The sequence below is a fragment of the Lathamus discolor genome, chromosome 11, assembly GCF_037157495.1.
Source record: "Lathamus discolor isolate bLatDis1 chromosome 11, bLatDis1.hap1, whole genome shotgun sequence".
Classification (NCBI taxonomy): domain Eukaryota; kingdom Metazoa; phylum Chordata; class Aves; order Psittaciformes; family Psittacidae; genus Lathamus; species Lathamus discolor.
In genome coordinates this window covers 6,983,726-7,004,416 of record NC_088894.1, presented here as the reverse complement: position 1 = coordinate 7,004,416, position 20,691 = coordinate 6,983,726, and the positions used below count along the sequence as shown (strand labels likewise).

General features: G+C 41.4%; 1 protein-coding gene across 5 annotated transcripts in view; it reads left to right on the top strand.

Annotated features, from left to right (window-relative positions):
• Nucleotides 1–20,691, top strand: part of RIPOR3 (RIPOR family member 3) — a 52,858-nt gene that overhangs the window by 22,991 nt on the left and 9,176 nt on the right. For 2 of the 5 annotated variants that reach the window (XM_065691302.1, XM_065691301.1), the window contains exons 3-13: nt 3,001–3,147; nt 6,003–6,081; nt 6,648–6,671; nt 6,784–6,837; nt 7,539–7,688; nt 8,267–8,330; nt 8,707–8,750; nt 9,475–9,600; nt 11,739–11,884; nt 18,753–18,882; nt 19,211–19,789. In XM_065691302.1, the coding sequence (XP_065547374.1) occupies nt 3,001–3,147; nt 6,003–6,081; nt 6,648–6,671; nt 6,784–6,837; nt 7,539–7,688; nt 8,267–8,330; nt 8,707–8,750; nt 9,475–9,600; nt 11,739–11,884; nt 18,753–18,882; nt 19,211–19,789 (1,543 nt within the window). Of the gene's footprint in view, nt 1–1,804; nt 1,984–2,076; nt 2,098–3,000; nt 3,148–6,002; nt 6,082–6,647; nt 6,672–6,783; nt 6,838–7,538; nt 7,689–8,266; nt 8,331–8,706; nt 8,751–9,474; nt 9,601–11,738; nt 11,885–18,752; nt 18,883–19,210; nt 19,790–20,691 lie in introns of those variants that run through there. The other 3 variants (XM_065691304.1, XM_065691303.1, XM_065691305.1) reach the window with 3 other exon arrangements.

The following is a 20,691-nucleotide window of genomic DNA, read 5'->3' as shown; positions in this document are numbered from 1 at the left end:
TCATGTAATAAAATATCTTTTCAAAGAACCAAAGGACTGAATTAAGCTTTCAGTTGAACATAGCATGGTAAAGCATGAGCAAAACAATTCCAGCAAGAAAAAGTCTTCACATTTGACTAAATTAATTTGTTGTGGAAGCTGAAAGATAATACTACACCTAGCAAAGGTTGGACAGCTAAATCACACCAATCACTAAGGTCTTGAGAAAAACACTGACATTAAATTATAGAAACAGACTTGAGCTCAAGTCCATAGTGAGAGTTCTAGCAGGGAAAGGATTTACCAGGAAAACTGTTGAACAGCTGTTTCTTCAAAAACGGCACAGTCTAGTGGGGTAAGAATGCTCCAAGCAGAAGAGTTCATATATCTGTTAAGATTATTCTGCTGCTTTTAGCTGCAAAATGCCTCTCTACACATTTTGGTTTATGATGTTGCTTTTCATTATTTAAGTGTTTAGACAGACAGTTTTGTTCAGGAATCACCACAATAAGGAAAATTTGTTTACTTAATGCTCAGTCACAGTCCAGTGAACACCCAAAGCCTTTCCCAGCATAGTGAAGAAATTTTTTAATCACCCTTTCCTAACTTATCTCTCCTCCAGGCACTGTTGCAAAACACAGCAGGAGATTGCAGGGGCCCTATGCAAGCTCTGTCCAAAGGATGACACACAAATCAGGTCCACATGGAGATGATTCTTAAGCAGATGCTAAATATACTTTTGTATTTCTTAAGCAATTTCCTTTTGAGGCTCTGTCAGACACACTATTTCATTTTTCTTTACAATGGTCCCTACAGGAAGCAAATGTTATTACTGTTATCTGTAAAGTGGGAAATCTGATATTTAAATTAAGTTCACAAGGCAAAGCAGCAGCATCTAGCTTATAGCTACTGTCCCTAAAGACCTTTGTCAGCCACTTCACTTTTCTAGGAAATGTATGAAAATGGGAGTCTTAACTTCAGTGCACTGAGTATGTATGGGCTGCATCAGTCAGTGGAGATACTGAGGAAAACAGTGAGTTTTAAATCCCAACCTATCCATGCTTAGGTGCTGTATTTTCACCTGAAGAAAATGGTTTCCTGAATTTAAGATTTGCTATCCAAAACTGTTAAGGTAAATATCAAAGTCCTTTCCTTCCCAAAACCAGACAAAACCCAGGAGTAATTTGGGCTTTTTTGATTTCAAATTTTAATTTCAAAAGATAGCATCTTGTATCTTCCATATGATATCTTGCTAAATAGTGTACTCGTCTAAAGCGTGGAACTGGATGCTGTTTCCTTCTTTGCATGAAAGAATCTTAAGTAATGATCCTTCTAGGAGACTCTTTCAGCTGATGTTATTGGATAGACTGTCTCTTCCGGTGTTATTCCTGTTGAAATCCTCTTGCTTTGCATGGAATGCTCAGTGAAAACAATGTAGGTTTCTAACTTAACAGCTATGTTCCTCATTATAGGTAGCCTGAGCTCCAAATGGTGTGGTTAATTAATGCTTTACAGTAAGCCATCATAAAAACCAAGGTAATCACCAAGGTGAAGAAATTAAATGTCCAGTAATGTTTGGCAACCCCTAATTTTATCAGACTTTTGGGCGGATTATATGTTAAAAATGGAATTAAGTGGAAATGTAGCACCAGGGTAATTAAAGTAGTTACTCAAAGGTTTCTGTAACAGGACTGGGGATTGCCCTCAGGTGTGCTGGGCCTAGCATTTAATCACCAAGCTCAATATCCTTAGGCCTCCAGTCACATGCTTAGAACTTAAACCAGCCAATGGCAAAGCATTAAGCTGGTTAAAGCTCATCATTTCTTTGTGTGAGTTGTATTTAGGGTGGTGATTGTGGAGAAGGTGGAAAGTGTCTCTTAAGAGCAAGCAGTTGGTTTGGTGGAATGGGAAACTTCTTTAGGTAATATTGTTTTAGAGGCTTGATTTACAGAGACTAAAAACCATGCAGAAATAGCTAAGACTTAGAGAAGTGTATATATAGAGGTAAGTCAGGCAGGAATCTGACAAGATGAAAGAACTATTTGCAGAGCACTTATTTTCTGTTTTAAATATTGTGGCTATATAGAACTAATGGCTTGGGGTGTTTTAACTCTTCAGGTTAGTACAGAAAATCCTGTGCGTGGGACTTCTGTTAGACACAATATTTAGTTTTGGTTTTGCAGTTGTTTTTGAAAGGAAATGAGGTGTTAGACACTGAAAAAACACCTTGATAATTGTATCTTGTATGCAATCTGGATAATCATGTCTTGTGTGCAGTCTGGGCTTGGTAGCTTGCTTGGCTAAAATGTGGTAAGGCTCTAAGCCATCATTTAAATTGATGGTGAATGCAGGCAAAAAAATAGCTAATTCTAAAAGCTTTTTATGTTAGCTTTGTACTTAGGCCTTGAGCAGTTCAAAAGTTTGCTGCCTTGTTTTCCTGACTTGTAGGTCTCTAGACTTGAGAGATGTAGAATGGGAATGTCTGTCCCGCAGCGTGGCTTACTTGACTAATTCCATAGTTGACCCAACAACTGGTGTGAATGTGCACACAGAAACAGGGCCTTAGCTAGTTTTCATGTATGTCTGTTAAGACAATTGCTATTAGTATGAACATAAACTTGATATCAGCCATTATAAAAATTAGCTTTTCTTTTGTTTACTCTGTTTCCACCCCCCTTCTTCCTGAAGAAATAGAGATATACATGATTTTTCTTTATTTAAAAAGGGTAAAAGAGAACCAGAAGCCTTTTTGGAATCTGCATCAAGCTTGGAGAAGGAGATGTTTCTTATTGAAATTATTATTATTGAAGCTGCAGAAAGCTTGCAGCTTTTCTGCACTACATATTTAGGGCTGGGCCTTAACTTTCTAATGTTGTCTGTGAAAGTTTTCTTGGTTCTTTTGACTAAAGGTATATGGGGTTGGACATACAGCTTGTAGGCTGGAAGCCTTGTGGCTTAGGCATCTTTTCTCCCAGGTGATGGGGTCTGTGACTTTCCAGTATTTCTTTCCTCTTTTTACAGGAAGTCTCTTGGCAGAAGTTCAGTGAGATCCAGAATGTCACTGAAATCCCCCAAGGCTTATAACTCCCTGCAGAAAGGGGCAGTCATCTGGGATCCAAAGCCACTGCAGGTGAAGAAAATTTTTGAAGCTTTGAAGAAAGGACTTAAGTAAGGACTTTTCAGATATTATAATTTGCCTCCCCCAGTTGTGCTGCTTAAGTCTGTGTATCACTGTTCTGTCTTCATCTCTAAACAAATGTAATGAGTTTCCCAGACACTGGCTTGGGACCTTGTATAACGAGTTTCATTCACCCTCAGACAGTCTGCTTGGAGACAAAGAGCTCTGATGTTTTTGTTTGTTCCTAGTTTGTAACAGTTCTCTTAAAAGGCAGTGACAGATCAAACTCTGTAAGGAGATTTCCCATCTCTTGGGGAGCAACTGAGTTCTCCCTTGGGGAAGGGAGGCTTTCAGAGCATGTAGGGTGGCAGGCAGGAAGTCTGCAGATCAAGGAGAGACTCGGATAGGGATTGGAGAGCCAGATCTGGGGGGTGATTGGCAGAATGCTTCTGGAAATGGAATTGTGTAGAGTTGCTTTGACTCAAAAAACTGACTTAAGACCAAGTCTGAAAGTGAGGGTGTGTCCTGCGAGAACACAGTGGGAGGCTGGTTCATAAACTGTTCCTATTCTCCCTGTGCTAATTAGAGCTAGATATTCTTGTGGGTTGGGTTTTTTTGGTTGGTTGGGTTGGGTTTTGTTTTTGGTTTTGTTTTGTTTTTTTTTTTTTTTGTTTTAATAGACTTCAGCTTTGGAAGTCAGAAGTACTCTTTCATCTCTGTGTAGCTTGTAAGGGAAAGGTCTAAGCAGATCCACCTGAAAACTTCAGCTGACTTGAGGTGATGAAACAGAGCTGTAGTACAGCTCCATCTTCTTATGGCAATGTAAATAACATTATCTTGCTTTAAGTATAGCACTCTTTTTTTATGGTTTATATGTGCAGCAAATGTTGCATCAGTACAGACTTCAGTGAAAAGGCTAAAGACCAATTTTGTCCATTGTCTCCCATCTGGCAGAAGTGGGATGCATGCAGCAGGCACAGTACAGTTCAAAGGATGGGCTGGCAGTCTGAATTTAGGGTGTTCTGCCTTTGGGGAAGCTGTCAGTTACCTCATAGAAATGCTGATATTATTCAATGCTGAAATGGCAGCTATTATAGACCAGGAAGGAAGTGTTGTAAGTGCTCTTTGCCTCCATCAGTGGTTGAAACTCATCTGGTAAACCCAGGACAAACATTTAACTGAGTGATCAAATCTTTTTATATAAACATACACATTTTGCATCTTTACAGTTGATGTTGATGGATCTGGTCTAGTATTGTGGGAATACTTACACCCTGAAGTACCTGTGGGAATGTAAAATACCTCTCCTTGGATTCGTAAACCCAGTAGCTCTTTCTGCTTGCATCCTACTAACAGTTCCTTCATGTATGTTACTGCTGTCCTCAGAATTTTGCTACTGTATTAATTCTGATCATAGTTCTTTTTCTTAAGCAAAGAACATAAAACGTGTTGTAATAATAGATTGTAAACTCAGATGTGTCACATTTTTTTTCTGATAAAAGGCTGTAAAGTCTTAGCCCTAAAAATATCTGTCAATGTCTTATTAGTGGATTTTGATTTAAATCAAATAATGAAACCAAATGTTTTTGCAGAGTTTAGAATTTATCAGAGCTTAGGGAAGAGAAACCATAAAGTGAATCAGAATTTGTTCCCAGTTCTGAAGTGAATGCCACATGGTCAGATTCCTGCCAAAACTGAGGAGCTAGCTAATTGACTAACCTACAGAAAACAACTGTATCAAATAGCAATGTAAAGTCCAAATTTTAAGTAGATGCAGACTAAGTCCACTTGGTGCTGGAGTGACTTGAATTTTTAGTACAAAGCAGTTTTACGTGCCTGCTTCTTTATAGCTATAGAAAATAACTTCTGTTAACCATCTGGGTACCATTTAATCAAGCTGGCAATTCTAACATACTTAAATCTAAAAGTGAGGAAGCTTTTCTAAAAGGTAAGTGAATTCTGTTCTGCTACCAGCCTTGGCTACTTCTGCACCGAGCTGTTAACAGGCAAGCGTAAAGAGCAGACCACTCAATGCTGGAGCCACTGGCTGTCTTGGGGAGCTGGTTTTAAACAGTAAGAAAAGTAAATGCATCAAAGCAGATGTGAAGAAGTGAAGTTGTCTAAAACAAAGTTATTTTGACTGCTCAGAGACTGTGTCTTGTAGTATTTACCAGGTGATTTAAGCACAAGAGGAAAAAGTTACCTAAGTGTGCTCTGTATTAAAAGCAGAGTTGAAAGAAGATGGTCTAAGCAGAAATAGGTTAAGTCCCTGTGTGAACTCCTAAGGGACAATCCTTGCTTGCAAGCAACTCCAGAAGCCAACAGGCACCAGGTGCTTTACACTTTGCAAAATACTTCTAATTCTGGAAAATGTAATGGTTACATCAAGAAATTCTCATGCACTAAAAGGTGCTATTCAGCTGTTTGCTAAAACACTGAATGTATCTTGCCTTACATATGGAGTACTTCTGTGAGCTCAGCTTTGTAGTTCAAGTGTTTCCTGTTGCAGTTCTTTGACTTTTTGTAAGATGGAGTTGGTGGCCTTCTTTAATTCCACTGTAGCATCCAACAACTTGGAGGAGTAAAAAGGATCGAGGGGGATTCCTAATGTACAACATCTTTAAATGTTAGGTAACAAGTAACCAGCATCTTCTGGCACTTGTTGTGTACAGATGCTCCTTGAGGAGTGACTTTGCATTTAGGGTGATTTCCATAGACAAATACTTGCCCTTTCTTGTCTATTAAGCCATATCCCTTTATGTAGTCATTCATATCTCTAGAGAGCAAAACAAGAGAAGCCTTCTAACAAAGGAAGTTGCTTTAACATTCTGCTGAAAAATTCTTTGGGGAGATGTTATAATGAATGCACCAGAAGAATGTAACACTGGGTTTTATTCCTCTCCAGTGAATACTTGGAAGCACACCAGGCTGAATTGGATTATCTTTCTGGTCGACACAAAGATACAAAAAGGAACTCCAGATTGGTAAGATGCTTTTACTATTAAATACTTAAATATTTTAAAAATAAAGCCACAAAAATAGATGCTCTCTCACGCCTGGGGTCCAGGAACTGACTCTGTATGGACAGAAATGGTGATAAAGGCTGGGTTTGGTTTCCAGTAGCTGGTGAATGTGTCCTTCGTTCTGTTGTGTTCACAACAACCTGGAAGTACCTTCAGCAACAAGGGTAATGAAAAGACAACTCGCACATCCAACTTTGCCTTTCCTTTGGGAAATAATAACTAGATTTAAAAAAAAGATGGAAAAAACAAAACCTCCCATGTGCCATCACCAATGTCCAGGTCCTTGTTATAGATGGTAGTGAGACTCTGTCTCATTTAAAGCATCTGCAAAAAGAAACCAACCAACCATGCACAGAAAATGAAACTACTTCTAAAAATGTTGGCCTGTCTCCTCGTAGTAAATAATGCATCTTAAGTTAGTGTAACTTCAGATGAGCTTTGTGAGTCTCATAGTCAGTATGAAAGTATTGTTAATATGTGCAAAATACATGTGCTCTTCTGTTCAGCCTCTGCTATTTTTGTTTCAGGCTTTCTACTATGACCTGGATAAGGTAAGACTATTGAGGATGAGATGAAATGTTGCAAACAGTGAAAAATGGCTGATGTGTCATCACGTTTAAGAAATAGTTTCTCAAGACCCACTCTCTTTCCCTTCTTCAAAAGCAAATCCGCTCTGTGGAGAGGTACATCAGAAAACTGGAGTTTCACATAAGCAAGGTAAGGGGGTTTTAAATCTTACACTGCCTACATAAGCAAGCCATCTAAACAGAAAATATGTTAATTCACCTGAAGGGGAATAGTGCTGGGGCTTCCTGAAAGCTGTAACGACTCTTTTTACAGGAGGAGGGGAGTTTTATTTATTTATTTTCTTGAATGGCTGGATTCAGGCTGAATGTTGGGCACAACCCAACCTGTGTTTGCCTGTGAAACCAGTTTGTATACCCTGCCAGTTTATTCAGAAAATCCTGCTGTGAGGAGACTTACATGTTCTCCTCCCTCCCCACAAGGGGCCAAACAGGCAGTCCTGTGGAGTGAATGTCTGCTGTCTGCCCTCTGCTTCCAAAGGAATGAAATCTCCTTCCTGACATAGGTGTAGGTGTTTTAATCTGTATTGACAGAATTAGTTTCTTGCTGTCCAAGCAATTTTTCCCTGAATGAATTGTTAGTCTACTTGTCTTGTAGTCTGATAGCAGCAGAGCTGATTGTTTCTCAATATCCCATGCTTTTGTGCAGGAATGTCTACGAACTGTAGCACTCTTATTATCAGTCTGTAAAATGCAAGAGCTGCAGCATTGTGCAATGCTGTGATAGCGGGATTTTGTTGCCAGGAAAGGTTGCTGATGTTACTTTCCAAAACTTACTAAAACTGTGCCAGGGTAATTCTTGTTCATTCTTCCCCTACCCTCCAAATCTTACAGGTAGAGGAACTCTATGAAGCTTACTGTATCCAGTGCAGACTACGAGATGGGGCTGCGAATATGAAACATGCCTTTTCCTTGTCGCCTTCCACCAAAGCCTCCAGAGAGAGTCTAGTGGAGCTTTACAAGAACTTCCAAGAGTGCACAGAGGTAGGGAATACTATACATATGTAACAAAGACCAGAATGTTTCTTAGCAAAAAGCATACTAGGTCTTAAAGCTGGCTTTCTTTTTAATGGTGGAGGTGAAAAGCTTAACCTGTAAATGAATTACAGGTATGTAATGTGTACTGAAGCTTGTGAGGTAAATAAATGCCTTACAGGAAAGCTCTTGAATTCTGTGCCTCTTTTTTGCCCCAGCTCAGCTTGGCCTCATGCATTGGCAAAGACAAGTGAAAAATCCTTTGAATCTCTGCTTTATTACTGGGGTCCACTATAACTTATACTGAAAGTAATGGGATGAGAAATCAATAATGAATAAGTTATGCTATTTTTACAAAACAAGTAGTGGAAGGTAACTGGCAGTGAACTGCTGAAGTAGTTACATTCTTCTGTGGAGCAACATGATAATTTTCTATCTTAAAAGTAGCGTGAATGGACTCTTTATCAGCTTCCCCTAGTGAAGATGTTACTGTGTGTCCTTTAATAAGAAAAGAAAACAGCTTTTATGGGAAGGTAGCTACTTTGTGCTGTTTTTCAGTCATAGTGACTGTTCATTCCTTCTTCTAGGACATGTGCTTTATAGAAGGGGCATTGGAGGTCCATTTGGGAGAGTTTCACTTGAAGATGAAAGGTATGTTCGTTCTTGTTTCGTTTAAGAATCGTCAGTTGATTTGGGGTTTCCTATGTAACAATCTGATCCACTGAGAGTACACTTACTTAATGGCAGTTGCTTCCACTGGCTTTCTGGATGAGACCCGTAATAGAACTTTGGGAAATTAATGTTTGCTTCAGTGCCATAAACCATGTCTGCAATGATATCTATACTTGAGTACAAAATCTGACAAGCTTTAATTAATGCTTGCCCTTCTAAGAGTAGTTCGGGCCAGTGGTGTAGCTTCTGCACAGTTAAGCACAAGGGGGCGTTAGCCAGGTAGTCACTTTATTTATTGCAAGCTGAGGCTTTGGGGGTAATTGTAAAACTCTACGAGTTTTCCTTCTCTTTTCAGGGTTGGTGGGCTTTGCACGTCTCTGCCCGGGGGACCAGTATGAGGTGCAGTATGCAGCAATTCATTTTGTCCTTTATTTTACTGCTGTGAGTTTGCAGTGGAGGAACAGGAGAGCAAAGGTGCAACATGTGTAAGACAGACAGGAAGTGGACTGTGATTAAAACTGCACTGTTCTGAGAAGAAAAGTGCTTTAGCGCACAGTCACTAGTTAATCTGCTCCCTGAGACTGAAGAGGGAAAGATGTGATTCAAGTGTTGGGGGTTTAAAAGACTGCAGTGGCTGTCTGTCAAAGCCAACCTGTCAGGTCTTTGTCTTCAGAGTTGCTCTGGAATCAAGTAACAGTTGCTGTCTGTTTCTTGGAAGGTTGCCTTTGGCATGATTTGAATGCATCCCAGTATCTTACTGGGTTGCCCTTGGCATGATTTGAATGCATTCAAGGATCTTGCTGGGTTGCTTTCCTACTTCTAACAGTTCCAAATGAATTCCAGTGTGCATTCTGTTTCAGTACCCCTACACTTACTATGCAACATAGCTTTGCAGTTGTTCTAGAATGGGTGGGACATGTCATTTGGTACTGAGTTAAAGTGTTAAAACCTGCAGTCTGAATTTCTGCCTCCAGTTTTCTAGCTTTATGCAAGTTCCTAAATGTATGGTGATCAAAGGAATGGCTTCACTTCTGCAGTACTGGCACAATGTGAGGCCTATGGATTGAAGTGAACATTATGGAATATGTTGACCCAGCATCATTTTCTCTTTGGTGGTTTGTAGGTGTTTGTGCGACTGGGGCGCCAAAAATGGAGGTTGAAAGGCAAGATTGAGACTGATGACAGCCAGACATGGGATGAAGAAGAAAAGATCTTTATACCGAATCTCCATGAGAAGCTTGAAATTAAGGTGTGGTGTATAATGGTTGGATTGGAGTTAGTGGGTTAACAGGTCTTCTACTCTACAAGTTACCTGTTACGCTGCCAGATGTTTGTCAAAACTCTGAAGTAGTTGGCTTTTCCTAGCCAGGTAACAACGGCAGTTAAGCAATGTTCTGCCTGCCGAACAGACATATACTTCTGTTTTTCTTGGCACTTGTAACTGTATTGGTGCATCTGCTTTCCTGTCTTGTGGAGTCTGGTATATGTGGTTGGTTGTGTATGTTTGTTGTATGTGGTTGTTTTGTTTTTACATCCTAGATCAATATCTGGGATTTTCTAAGGTGAACTCTAGATGTGGAGACAAAAAGATGTGTATGTAGATATTATTTATGACCCATGTTGAATATTAACAACCTGGGGTTCTGTTTTCCATTGAAAGAGAATTGCATATATGGAAAACATTATCGCATGTGTGTATGTTTTGACTCTGTAGTTTAAATGTCCCTTTCTCTGGGGCAATGCAGATTCTTTTGTTGTATTTTAATCTAGAGATGCTCTGTATCTGCAAAGAGCCAATTGCACTTGCGCACTGGTACAAACAGTCTGTACTTAGTATCTTTATTTAGGGAAAAAAGTGTCAGAACTCTAAAGTGCCTTAGAAAAATCATATCCCTAACAGTAAGGTACCAGTGCTAGTGGCCTGTGATGTGTGGGTGACACATTATGAGTACCCCCTTGAGGGAAGTATGTAACTTTCATAGACTCTTGCGCAGCTGCCTTTGGCATTGGTTCTGGCACTTACCTGGCAGGTGGAGTTAATCCTTAAACAGCATTGCCACTGTAGTCTGGCATCTCTTGTGGGCTGGACACTGCAGCGTGACTCCTGTCAACCTAAAAGGAGCTGTGATTGAAGGCTGTGCTGGATCCTATTCTACTAGGAAACAGTGCCAGTGCAGCATTTCAAGTTTTGGCAGCTCTGTTAAAGCAGCTATTGCAATGTTCCCCTCCAATCTGGCAGCAAAATTGGGTTACATAGGAGAGACTTTTTGGCATCTTGCCCTAACAGCCTTTGGAAATGTACTTATAATGCATTTTTTTGCTGCCACTGCACAATGACTATCAGGTGAGAGGCTAATTCAGATCCCTGTTTTCCCATAATAGCTGTAAAACCTTGTATTACTTTGTGTGACAATGATAGCTTTATTCTTTTTGTCAGCTTATGAAAAGACTTTCTTAATCTGACTAATGTTCTCCACACCCTCCTGCTCTTTCCACTTTGTACTTAATCATCTTTGCCCAGTACAAATACATAGCAGGCTTAAAATTAAAAAATAAAATTAAGAAGTGCCAAAGAGTGTTCCAAGAGGAGCCTGGCAACATAATTCTGCTCTACCTTAAAGGAGATACAGGCATGAAACTAATTCCTGAAGTGGACTTCAGTCACTTGTTCTAAAACTCTGTGCTGAGTGTGATTTATGTGCTTCTGAAACAATTTGACCTGCATTGGAAGCATGTGGAACTAAGCAAGTGTTTGATTGGATTTGTCATTTGGTTTTTTTAAGTAGCTGAAGAAGCAAAGTGCCAGCCTGGGGAAAATGCAGGTCTGCAAATGCATTGCTGACACACTCGGAGCCACCTACAGAGCTAGAGGAGAAAACTGACACAGTTCTGATTTTGGTCCTCAGCTGAGCTTAGAACAACTAGAAAGGTCACAGTGGAGGCAGACAGTTGTGCTTCCAGATCCTTTAGGCAACTGAGAGCTGACATAGTCTAGTGTAGGTAGGGTAATATACTTCTCTGTAATATAGATTTATTTTTTTTTGCCAGTGTTGTTACAATGTGTAGACAAGCTAGACTGTGCTAATAGCAACTGTTGGTATGTATACCGCAGCTAGAATTTCCAAACTTCAGACTTAATTTTTCTTAAAATCATAGTCCACCAAATTCTGTTGTCACATGTGCTGCACAGCTCTCTCACCAGCTTTTCTCTTCTCTTTGCTAGCTTGTGGGGATATTAACTCTCAACAGTTTAGAAGCCCAAAACTGAGTATTGGAGTTTAAAGTTTGTTGTGGGCCATGGAGCAGATCTGAGCCTGGGGTGTTCTTTCAGTGTACATGACTGAGGATTGTCTGGTAAGATGAAAATGGATGTGTTTGTCCCTGCAGGTGACAGAGCTGCGAGGACTGGCCACTATTCTAGTCGGTGTTGTGACGTGTGACAGCATAAACTTCTTTACAACCAAGCCTCAGGCAATCATTGTGGACATAACTGAACTGGGAACCATCAAGCTACAGCTGGAGGTCCTCTGGAAGTAAGTACAGCTTCAGATAAAGCTGGAGCTGAACAGCTGAAATAAATTAAAGGCTCCCAAGTATCTCACTTAGTAGCGTTCAATGTCATAGTCCTCTTTCTATTTGCAGAGCAGGTGCAGGAGATGGCAGCCCTGTGCTTCTTCACAGCAACCCCACCTCCTGTGCTTACCTCTGACTCTGGCACCAGTCGTTGGGAAGGGGAGGGGGAAGGGGAGAGGGGCTGTGTCTATCACCCGTTTAGTTCTGTGTGTTGATGCTGCCAGAGCCTTGGCTTGCTGTGTGAACTGATAGTAGGCTTTTGCTTAGCTTACTAGTCTTCAGAATGAGCGTTAAAGTCTAGCTTTAAGCAAAGTATGGACACCTATAAAGAATGAACAGTTATTTTAAAGATATAAAATAATACTGAAAATAGCAGCTTCTAGGCACAATGAAAAAATATATACTTGCAATTTTAGGACATTCACTAGTACCAGACAATTTGTTAAAAATGAAGCTTTCCCAAAGACTTAGTACCTTTATATTTTCACTGTGATTATTATAGTTATCGATATAAGGCCTGTTTGTGCACTGCAGGGAAGCTTGGTTACAAATGCACTTTTAAAATAGCTGATGATTTTCATGGTGCCTGTGATTTGCTAAATTGTTTTCTAATTTCAACCTGTTAAGTCAATTTGTGTAGTGGATTATTGATGTTATTAAAGGCAAATTCTGACTTTTGTGGATGCTGCACTGGAACTTCTTCCTCAGTCTCTACACACCACCATGGATTTTTGAGGTAGTGCTGTTGTTTCTGCTTTGTGGGACTGTCAGTCCATTCTGTTGAGTCTTGTCTGCAACAAGTCAAAACTTCTTAACCTGTTTCCATTTACTCTTGTTTGGGTTAAATTTAGCCATCTTAGTGAAGCGCCCAATGAGACAAGAGGCACTCTTCACTTGTACCTGGCTTAATGCAGCCCTTAGTTCTTCCCAGTTCAATATGGCAAAGAAGCATTTGAACACACCTACGTGATAAGGACCTTCCTGAAAGGCCACTTTGTGATGACTTGTGGATCTAGGCATGTAGATCCAGGAGAAGTGGAAACCTAACAGTGTTTAAATGAGCAAGGGCAGGGAGCTGTGCCTTGCAGGCCAGATGCATCCATGGCTCAGCCTTATACAACTGTTGAGTCTTTCTTGGTTTTTAAGAACTGCCAAAAAATAACAAAGCTTGTGTATGTTGAATGTGTGATCTACCAAATACACCCAAACAGATCTTTTGGTTAGAGAAAAGTTTTCTTGCCCTCAGGGTAATAACCAAATTATTTTATAATCAGACTTGGTTTTTAATACCCTGTTTTTATTTTTCATTACCTGTGGAAACATCGTTTGACTTAACCCTTATCACAGGCTTTTAAAGCCACCACCATGAGAAATGCCAGTTTTTCTGTTGCAATTGCTGTTCAGGTGTTTTGAGGTTGCATTTCTGGGTTTGGGGGAAGAAAAGCCTTGTTGATTAACAGACTGGTTTTTGAAGGTCTTTTGTGCGTGCTGTGGTTCTTGACATTTACTATTGATTTGTACTTGCAGTTGGGCTGAAAAATGAGTCTTGGCAGCAGCATCTGAAAATTACTTTCAAACATACTCATGGTTCTAAGTTGATGAGAAACTTGCACAGCAAAGTTATGCCTACACCCATTGTTTATGGCACCTTTTCCTCCTGAGATCTAACACTGGGCATCAGTATATGTTTTGATGAGGTGCTGCAGCTGCTCTGAGACTTTTGAGGCTTCTGTTTCTTATTTGAGAAGCTGAGCCACTAATTAGTTGGGTAACAAAACCTCATTCCAGAAACTTGCTGTGATCTTGCATTATATTCCCTATGAAACTTCCTCTTACTCATGCCAAGTTATGCATGTATTCCCCCTTGAATCTGAAAGCAGAGGTATTCATGGCAGAGTTATTGCAAACTGTGGGGAGTGGGGATGGTGCAAGTTGCATTATGAAGAGGATTTTTTTTAAGTAAAAGTAGCTCTTAAAATGACAGCCCTTTTAGGTGAAAGCCAGTTAAAGTATTATGTTGTTTTGACATTTGTATGTGTTAGTATTGGTGAAGGAAGGTGAGAAGAGAGGCATAAGAGGATTTACAGGCTGTCACACTTCCCCAGCAAAGTCTGATGCCTCTATTTGTTATCACTTGCCCTTCAACAAGCACACACCACCAAAGCTTGACTTGGCTTTAATCTAGGTGCGAAGCGATAAAAAGCTCTATGCACCTTTTCAGAGCAGAAAGGACTGCAGACAGAACCCCTCCTCGCAGAGGCACTCCTGTAAAGGAAGTCCCTTTTTCCCTGATTTGAAGCCTAATGTAAGCTTCTCCTGTGCAGTGAAGAAATCCTTTATTGAACAGGGTTTAAAATCTGGTTTTGCCCTAATATGGTAAGTGCTATACTGAGAGATGGCATGTTCAGAGTAGAGTCTGGAAGAAATTGCTTTTACTCTCTTCTTGTTAACCCACACAAATGGCATCTAGCAGATCAATTCACTTCATCTGCTTTTGCTGAATCTGCTTGCTTGACTTTCCTTGCTGTCAGTATCTTGCATAAATAGTTACGCACAGAAATTTTTCTTGCAAAATGCACTATATGAGGAAAAACCCCTTCCTGTTCTGGGATACTGCAGTTTCTCAGGTAATGGGTTAAATCTCAAAAACAAATTCTATTTGTAACTAAATCTATCTATCTATCTATATATATATATATATATATACTTTTTTTTTTTTAGGAAAATACAGTTCCAATTCTGTTGCCCCTTGATTGCTGCAGTAGCTCACAGCTCAGCACAGCTTTTGCTCAGTGAGATGGATGCTTCTGTGGCATCTGGGACAACCATCACCTAGCTTTTAGAGCTGGCAACAGGGTTAGTGGTGACATGTTTTATTTGGGAGTTAATCCCCACTTGGAATGTTTCAGTGTATGAGAACTGTGTCTCTGCTATGTTTAAGTTTGGTGAAATGCATTGGTATCCTACCAAGTGGGTTCTCCAGAGCAGCTTTGTGCAGATCTGGCAGGCTCCTCTCCGACAGCCTATTTGCTGAAGTTGCATACAGAGAAGTTGTGTGGTGATAACTCGGGGTGTTTGTATTTTTCAAAGACGGAGCACTCAACAGCTGCTTTTTTCTTTGGGTTAATAATAACTAAACAAATCCAGCTGATTTGCCCAAACTTCCCCGAGAGGCAAGCTTTCAATCTAGACCTGCTTTGTGAGAAATCCAAGTGTGGATCAATCTTCCACTTTTAAATGTATATTTTCTTTAAATAGACCACTAGTCTTCTGGGCTCTAACAAAAGTTCCTTCAGCTCCTTTATAGATTATGCCATGAATGACCTTGGGCCTGTTGCAGAACAGCTTTCTTGGCCAGTTTGGCAGAAGACTTTGTTTTTTTTGCCAACCTAAATAGCAGTCTGAATTCTATGTCTCACATGGAGGACAAAGAGAAACCCTGTATTCTCTTTACAGAACTTCAGTTAGCACCCCGTCCTGGGATCTAAGGGTGCCAGCCAGCCAGAACCACTCTTGTGCTTTCTGCCTGCTTTGAGCATGTGCTGGCCTGGCTCACAGGGCTTTGTGGAGTAGGAGGGAAAAAACCTTAAGGAGGAATAAGAAAGGAAAGTCTGTTTTTTCTGGATACAAATCTACTGACAGTTTTGCTCTTGCAGATGAAAACTTACGTGACTGGGTAGTTACTCCTGCAGGTATCTTTAGCCATTAGTCCACATCTGTGCTTCTGATGGAAATGTGCTTTTTGGTGGGAGTGATGTTTTGTAGCTTAGTCTTGTGTTCAGCTGGTGCTTATTACGCATTAGGGGGTAGGTGAAACCTAACAATAATCACACTGTTCAATTTGTATGGGCATTTTCACTGGTGTTCAGCAGGAAAACAGAAGTCTCATGATTAACAGTGAGTTCAATGCAGTTGACCAGAGTGCTTTGATTTAATGCAAGTGTGGATTCACAGGCTTAATAGTGGGATTCAGAAAGGTCTGTCCACCCAGAGTCCTTCTGGACGGTGGTGTTTAATACATGGAGGGACTGGACAAAAGGGGAGTGATTAGGACACAGTCTTGGCAGTGAGAGAAAGGAAGGCAGGCCCTGTGGGGCTGAGGACTGAATTGGGTTCAGCTCTGATATGCTCTGTCTGATTACTTACATCCTAAGAACATAAACCAGGAAGTGTCCTCCTCACCCAATGGGAAAATGCAGCAGGGTCAGGGGAATGATGGAAGTCTCAAGTATTTAATCCCTCTGCAGCCTTGGTGGTTGTGACAAAACAGTATCTCACTGGGAATCCGTGCTCAGTGCTGGCCAGGCTGAGGTACCTCAAATGTGTGTGGATGTGAAGCTTCTGACGTCATGGTTGGTTTAATCTAGGAAACAGGAGCTCTAATGAGTTGTAAACCCCTTCAAGGTCAGGCTGGGGCTGTGTATTTTGGTCCTGAACACTAAAGTCCTGCAATGGTGCTAAGGTAAGCTAAGGGAGAGTTTTGTGCTACCTTCAGATTGCATGACACAACAATGCCATCCAGGCATTTAATGCCAATATTGTAATTAGTCATAACTAAAGGCCAGCATGTTTGGAAATATAGAAACAGAATTGGGGCAACAAAGATGATCAGACCTGGGGCCACTTTCACTTTTTAATAGAATTTCTCAGTCTTGGAAAGGTGTTGATGGATAACACTGTACAGGCATAGCGATGTTCACTGTGGGGAATGGAAAGTAAATGTTAGCCACAGTTTCTCTCAGTACAGCCCCAAGACACCCCCATGGTAAAGTGCTTGTCCCACAGTTTCGAGTGAAATAGTGAAGTTTTTGCAAACTTGACGTCTGCAGAGATTTTGTGTCAATGATTTCAGGAAGTGATCAGGCAAACTAAGGAAAAGTGTGTGACAGCTAAAGGCAATAGTCTGCTTGTGAAGTCTGCTGCGTGACAGGTCTGAACTATGGATTGCCTCAGATTTGAGTGTGTGTCTGGGGAAAACCTACTAGATCTGACTTATTTCCTGTGCTTTTCCCCTGAAAATCCCCTACTGGCTTCTGTCAATGTCAGGGTGCTGGGAGAGATGGATTCACAGCTCTTTCCCAATATGGTGTTCTGTTTGCTATACAAATGTGGAACAAGACAATGTATCATGCCCAAAGAGCTTACAACCAGGGTAGAATAGATGCTTTAGAGCAGATTTCATTCTTTCCTTCACCCGTTGCTTTGCTCTCTCACCTTGTAATCTTGCAGTAACAGGGAGTGTGTGCTTGGCTGGAGGCAGCTCAATAGTGGTATTTCGCCAGTGGGCTTCAGTAATTGTCAAAACGGCAAAAGAGATTTAGCTTGTCATTCCTGCCCCTTTCCTCCAAAGTGTCATTTTGCATTGCTATATTAAAAGCTGAAAACGAAAAATCTGAGGAATGGATCCCTGTGACTCTTACTAAGAAATGCTATGGATGGGGTTCATAATTTTCTTCCATCAGTAAAGGTAGGAGGCTTTGCCTAAAAGGCTCTCACTGTCAGAAACCTGATTTATGCTCTGCATGGTGAGGCAATACAGATGGTGGTTGATGTAACTCCATGGAACTGGCCTGCTTGATGAACCCTAGCTGGGTGACAGCATTCATGTAGACAGTTAACCTGCATTAGGTGAGCTCACAGAGCAAGACCTCCATCCTGAGGAAGACAGTGGTGTGTGGTGCTGCAGGATGCTGCTGAGAATTGTCCCTGTGCAACCGGAGAAGCTGGAGAGAACTGGAGCTCTGCTTTTCAGCTTTTGCTGGAGAGCAGAAGTTCCACTCCGTGTAATTGATTAGTCCTTGTGATTGATTGGCTCTTTTCAGACTTGTAGTGGTTCTGTGCTGTACAGCTGAATGCAGCTGACTTTATCCTACTCTTTGCTCGTTACATTCATATCTGTGAGATGACACATTTGTTATAAACCATTAACTTGTTTTCAGAATGCCAGTGCCTAAATAGAAAACCAAACTTGCTCCTTGTGCCACAGGGCACATTGGTGGGGAACAAAAGTAACGTGTAATAACCCCCCACCCCCAGACTTGCTTTAAGTAACTTAAAATATGCTCTCCTTCTCCTGGTTAGCCGAGTTGAATTTTGGGAGGCAGTTTGTTCAAGTTTCCTTAGACTCTTTGCAAAGGAGTTGGGAAATTAATGGCTGTGATGTAGTAGGTAAGTGGGAAGTCTTTAGAGTGGGACTTGCCAAGCTCTTCTAGACCATAGCCCATATCCTCTGGGAACTGGACTTGTCCATGACCGTATGACCCACACAACTTGCCATATCCCAGCGCACAGGTTTCCCCTGCCAGCCAAAGGAGTTGTTTATTAATATTTGAAGGATAATGAAGGTGGAGGTTTTTAGTAGCTTTTCCAGGTGCTGTGTGCTCTGCAGGGGGGAAATTCATGGCAGTTTTCCTTTATTACATGTGTTATAATTCTTGCCTATGTCGGACGTGGTGTACATCTCACTATTTGTCCAGTGGCTGCTGGCAAGCAGCTGATGCTGTACTTGCCAGGACTGTGTAGGACATGGCAGGGGGACAGAAAGTGCTTCAGATTTATGGCCTGTTGGACTCCTATTCCCAAGACTGTGGCACATGTCTTTGTCTAAAGGGTGTTGAGAATTCCATGTAAAACATAGTCTTTTTGCCTTCTTCTTTCTCTGATGGTGCAATCAAAGGTGTTGGTCATGAGAGGCAGTTTTGCTTTCCTTTTATTCATTGTGTTGTTTACTAAATGTCACAGTTCAATCCTAACAGCTATTCCTGCTGCTAAATGTTTCTGTGCTTTCCGGACTTACTGACACTTGGGTCTTTGTGTCTCCTTCTACAGCCCCTTTGACACAGAGAACCTGTTCTTGTCACCTGGAACCACTGCCAAGTTTTCTGTGAGTAGCAGGAAGAGCTCATTATACAACTGGACCCCACCAAATACTCCAAGCTTCAGAGAGAAGTACTACCTGGTGAGTATGCCGGGGAGAGCAGAATGCAAAGCACAGACCTAAAACTTGACTCATTCATTCAAGAGGGGTTTGTTTTAATGGTTGTTTTATATGACCCTTTTAAATCTGCCATATATCTCAAGTGCTAATAACATCACTGATACGTTCACCTAACCATCAAGCCTTCTTTTGTCCAACCTACACTGGCCTGGCTGCCTTGTGCAGAAGAGCCCTGTGGTTTTGATCAGTTGGGTGTGTACGTTTCCAAGAACAGGAACCCACAGTTCTCTTCTATCTTTGGTGGTATCTCATGCTTTTCTATGCTCACTGTTGAATCTGTTTGCTGCAGTCTGTTTTGCAACAAAAGCAGAGCCAAGCGGATGGAAGTGATGTTCAGCCTCCCAGCATCCTGAGCTACTTGGCTGCCTGTGATTTCGATGTGCATGGGAGGAGCAAGCCCTGCACACCGGCAGAGACAAGCGAGGCGGACTCATTCAGCTCTGAGGATCAGAAAGGGACAGAATCCAGAACTGCAACTCCAGCTCTAGACCACAGGACGTTGCCATTAGTGATGGTCCAAGAGACTTGTGCAGAAGAGCGGCAGCATCCTCTTCCAGATCACACAACTCTGGATATCCTGAAGAAGACTCCATGTGTGGATGGATTTCCAAGTAACCCACCGAGTTTTCTGAGTCGTCACAAAGGTGGAGATTCTTTCCACCAGACCAGAAACCACCGTCTGAGAGAGCATGAAGACTTCAGCCAGAAAAGCTTGAATACTGCAAATGACCCAAAGCTAGATGGACATACAAAGTCAATTGATAAGACTCTCCAAGAAGTGTTAAATTTGCTGAAATCGCATAATGTGGTGCAAGCCCAGCTGGAGAAATTGCAATACCAGGTTTCATCTCTGAGGGATAAATTAAAGGTATGTTGGAGTTTTGCTCTTGGTAGATGGTGTAGCTCCCACTGTTAGTCCTAAAACTGTAGAGGTTCCATGACTGCAGTGGATTTGAGTTAATGATGTAGCAATAGCAATGTTCCCAGAAAGTAAGTTTGGCCACCAGAGGTCAGGCAGTACTCAGAAAAGACAGCCCTGAGAGCTGACTACAGCGGAGCCCGATGTTGCACAGCCTCTCTCAAGAGACAGCTCTCAGGTGCTGTGTGCAGGTCAGTAACTGGGACAAAGAAATTAGGAAGCTGCCTGCAGTCAAAGTGGAAGCGAGCGTGGGCTCAGGTGGATGTGAACAGTGTGTGACAGCCTCTGCATTTTGTCTGCTTCTAAGTTTTGTTAATGTTTTCAGATTTAGTGTACTCGGAGATGATCGCATCAGTTTTAAATCAAATGTTTCTCCAGGGTCCCCCAGGTTTTGCAGGCAGCTCAGACTGTCTGACAAGTTGTATGATGCTGAAAACATCTCTTTCTTTGGAGGAAAGGTCTGGGAGAAGAGCTTTCTGCAAGCAGTGGGTTATATTGCAAACCTGGGAGCATTGTATGTGGGATCAGTGTGCAGAGTTGGGAGATAAGATACTGTAAGGCTTCCTCTGAGGTCTGGAATATAAATGGTGTTAACCAGTGCTCTCACAGCAGCCTTTCCAAGGGGAAAAAAGTTACTGGCCCCATGAAGTCAATTATTGATACCAAAGTTCTTGGTTACTACTGGAATGTGACAGACCCCTAAGATAGTTACTTCAAGATCTAAAACAGGGAGTAAATGAAAATGGCACAAGATACAGAGGAAATCGGCTCTTATATCAACCTGAATGGGCAGGGAAATCCAGAGACAAATACAGACAGATCAAAATACAGAAGCACATTTTTGAATCTAA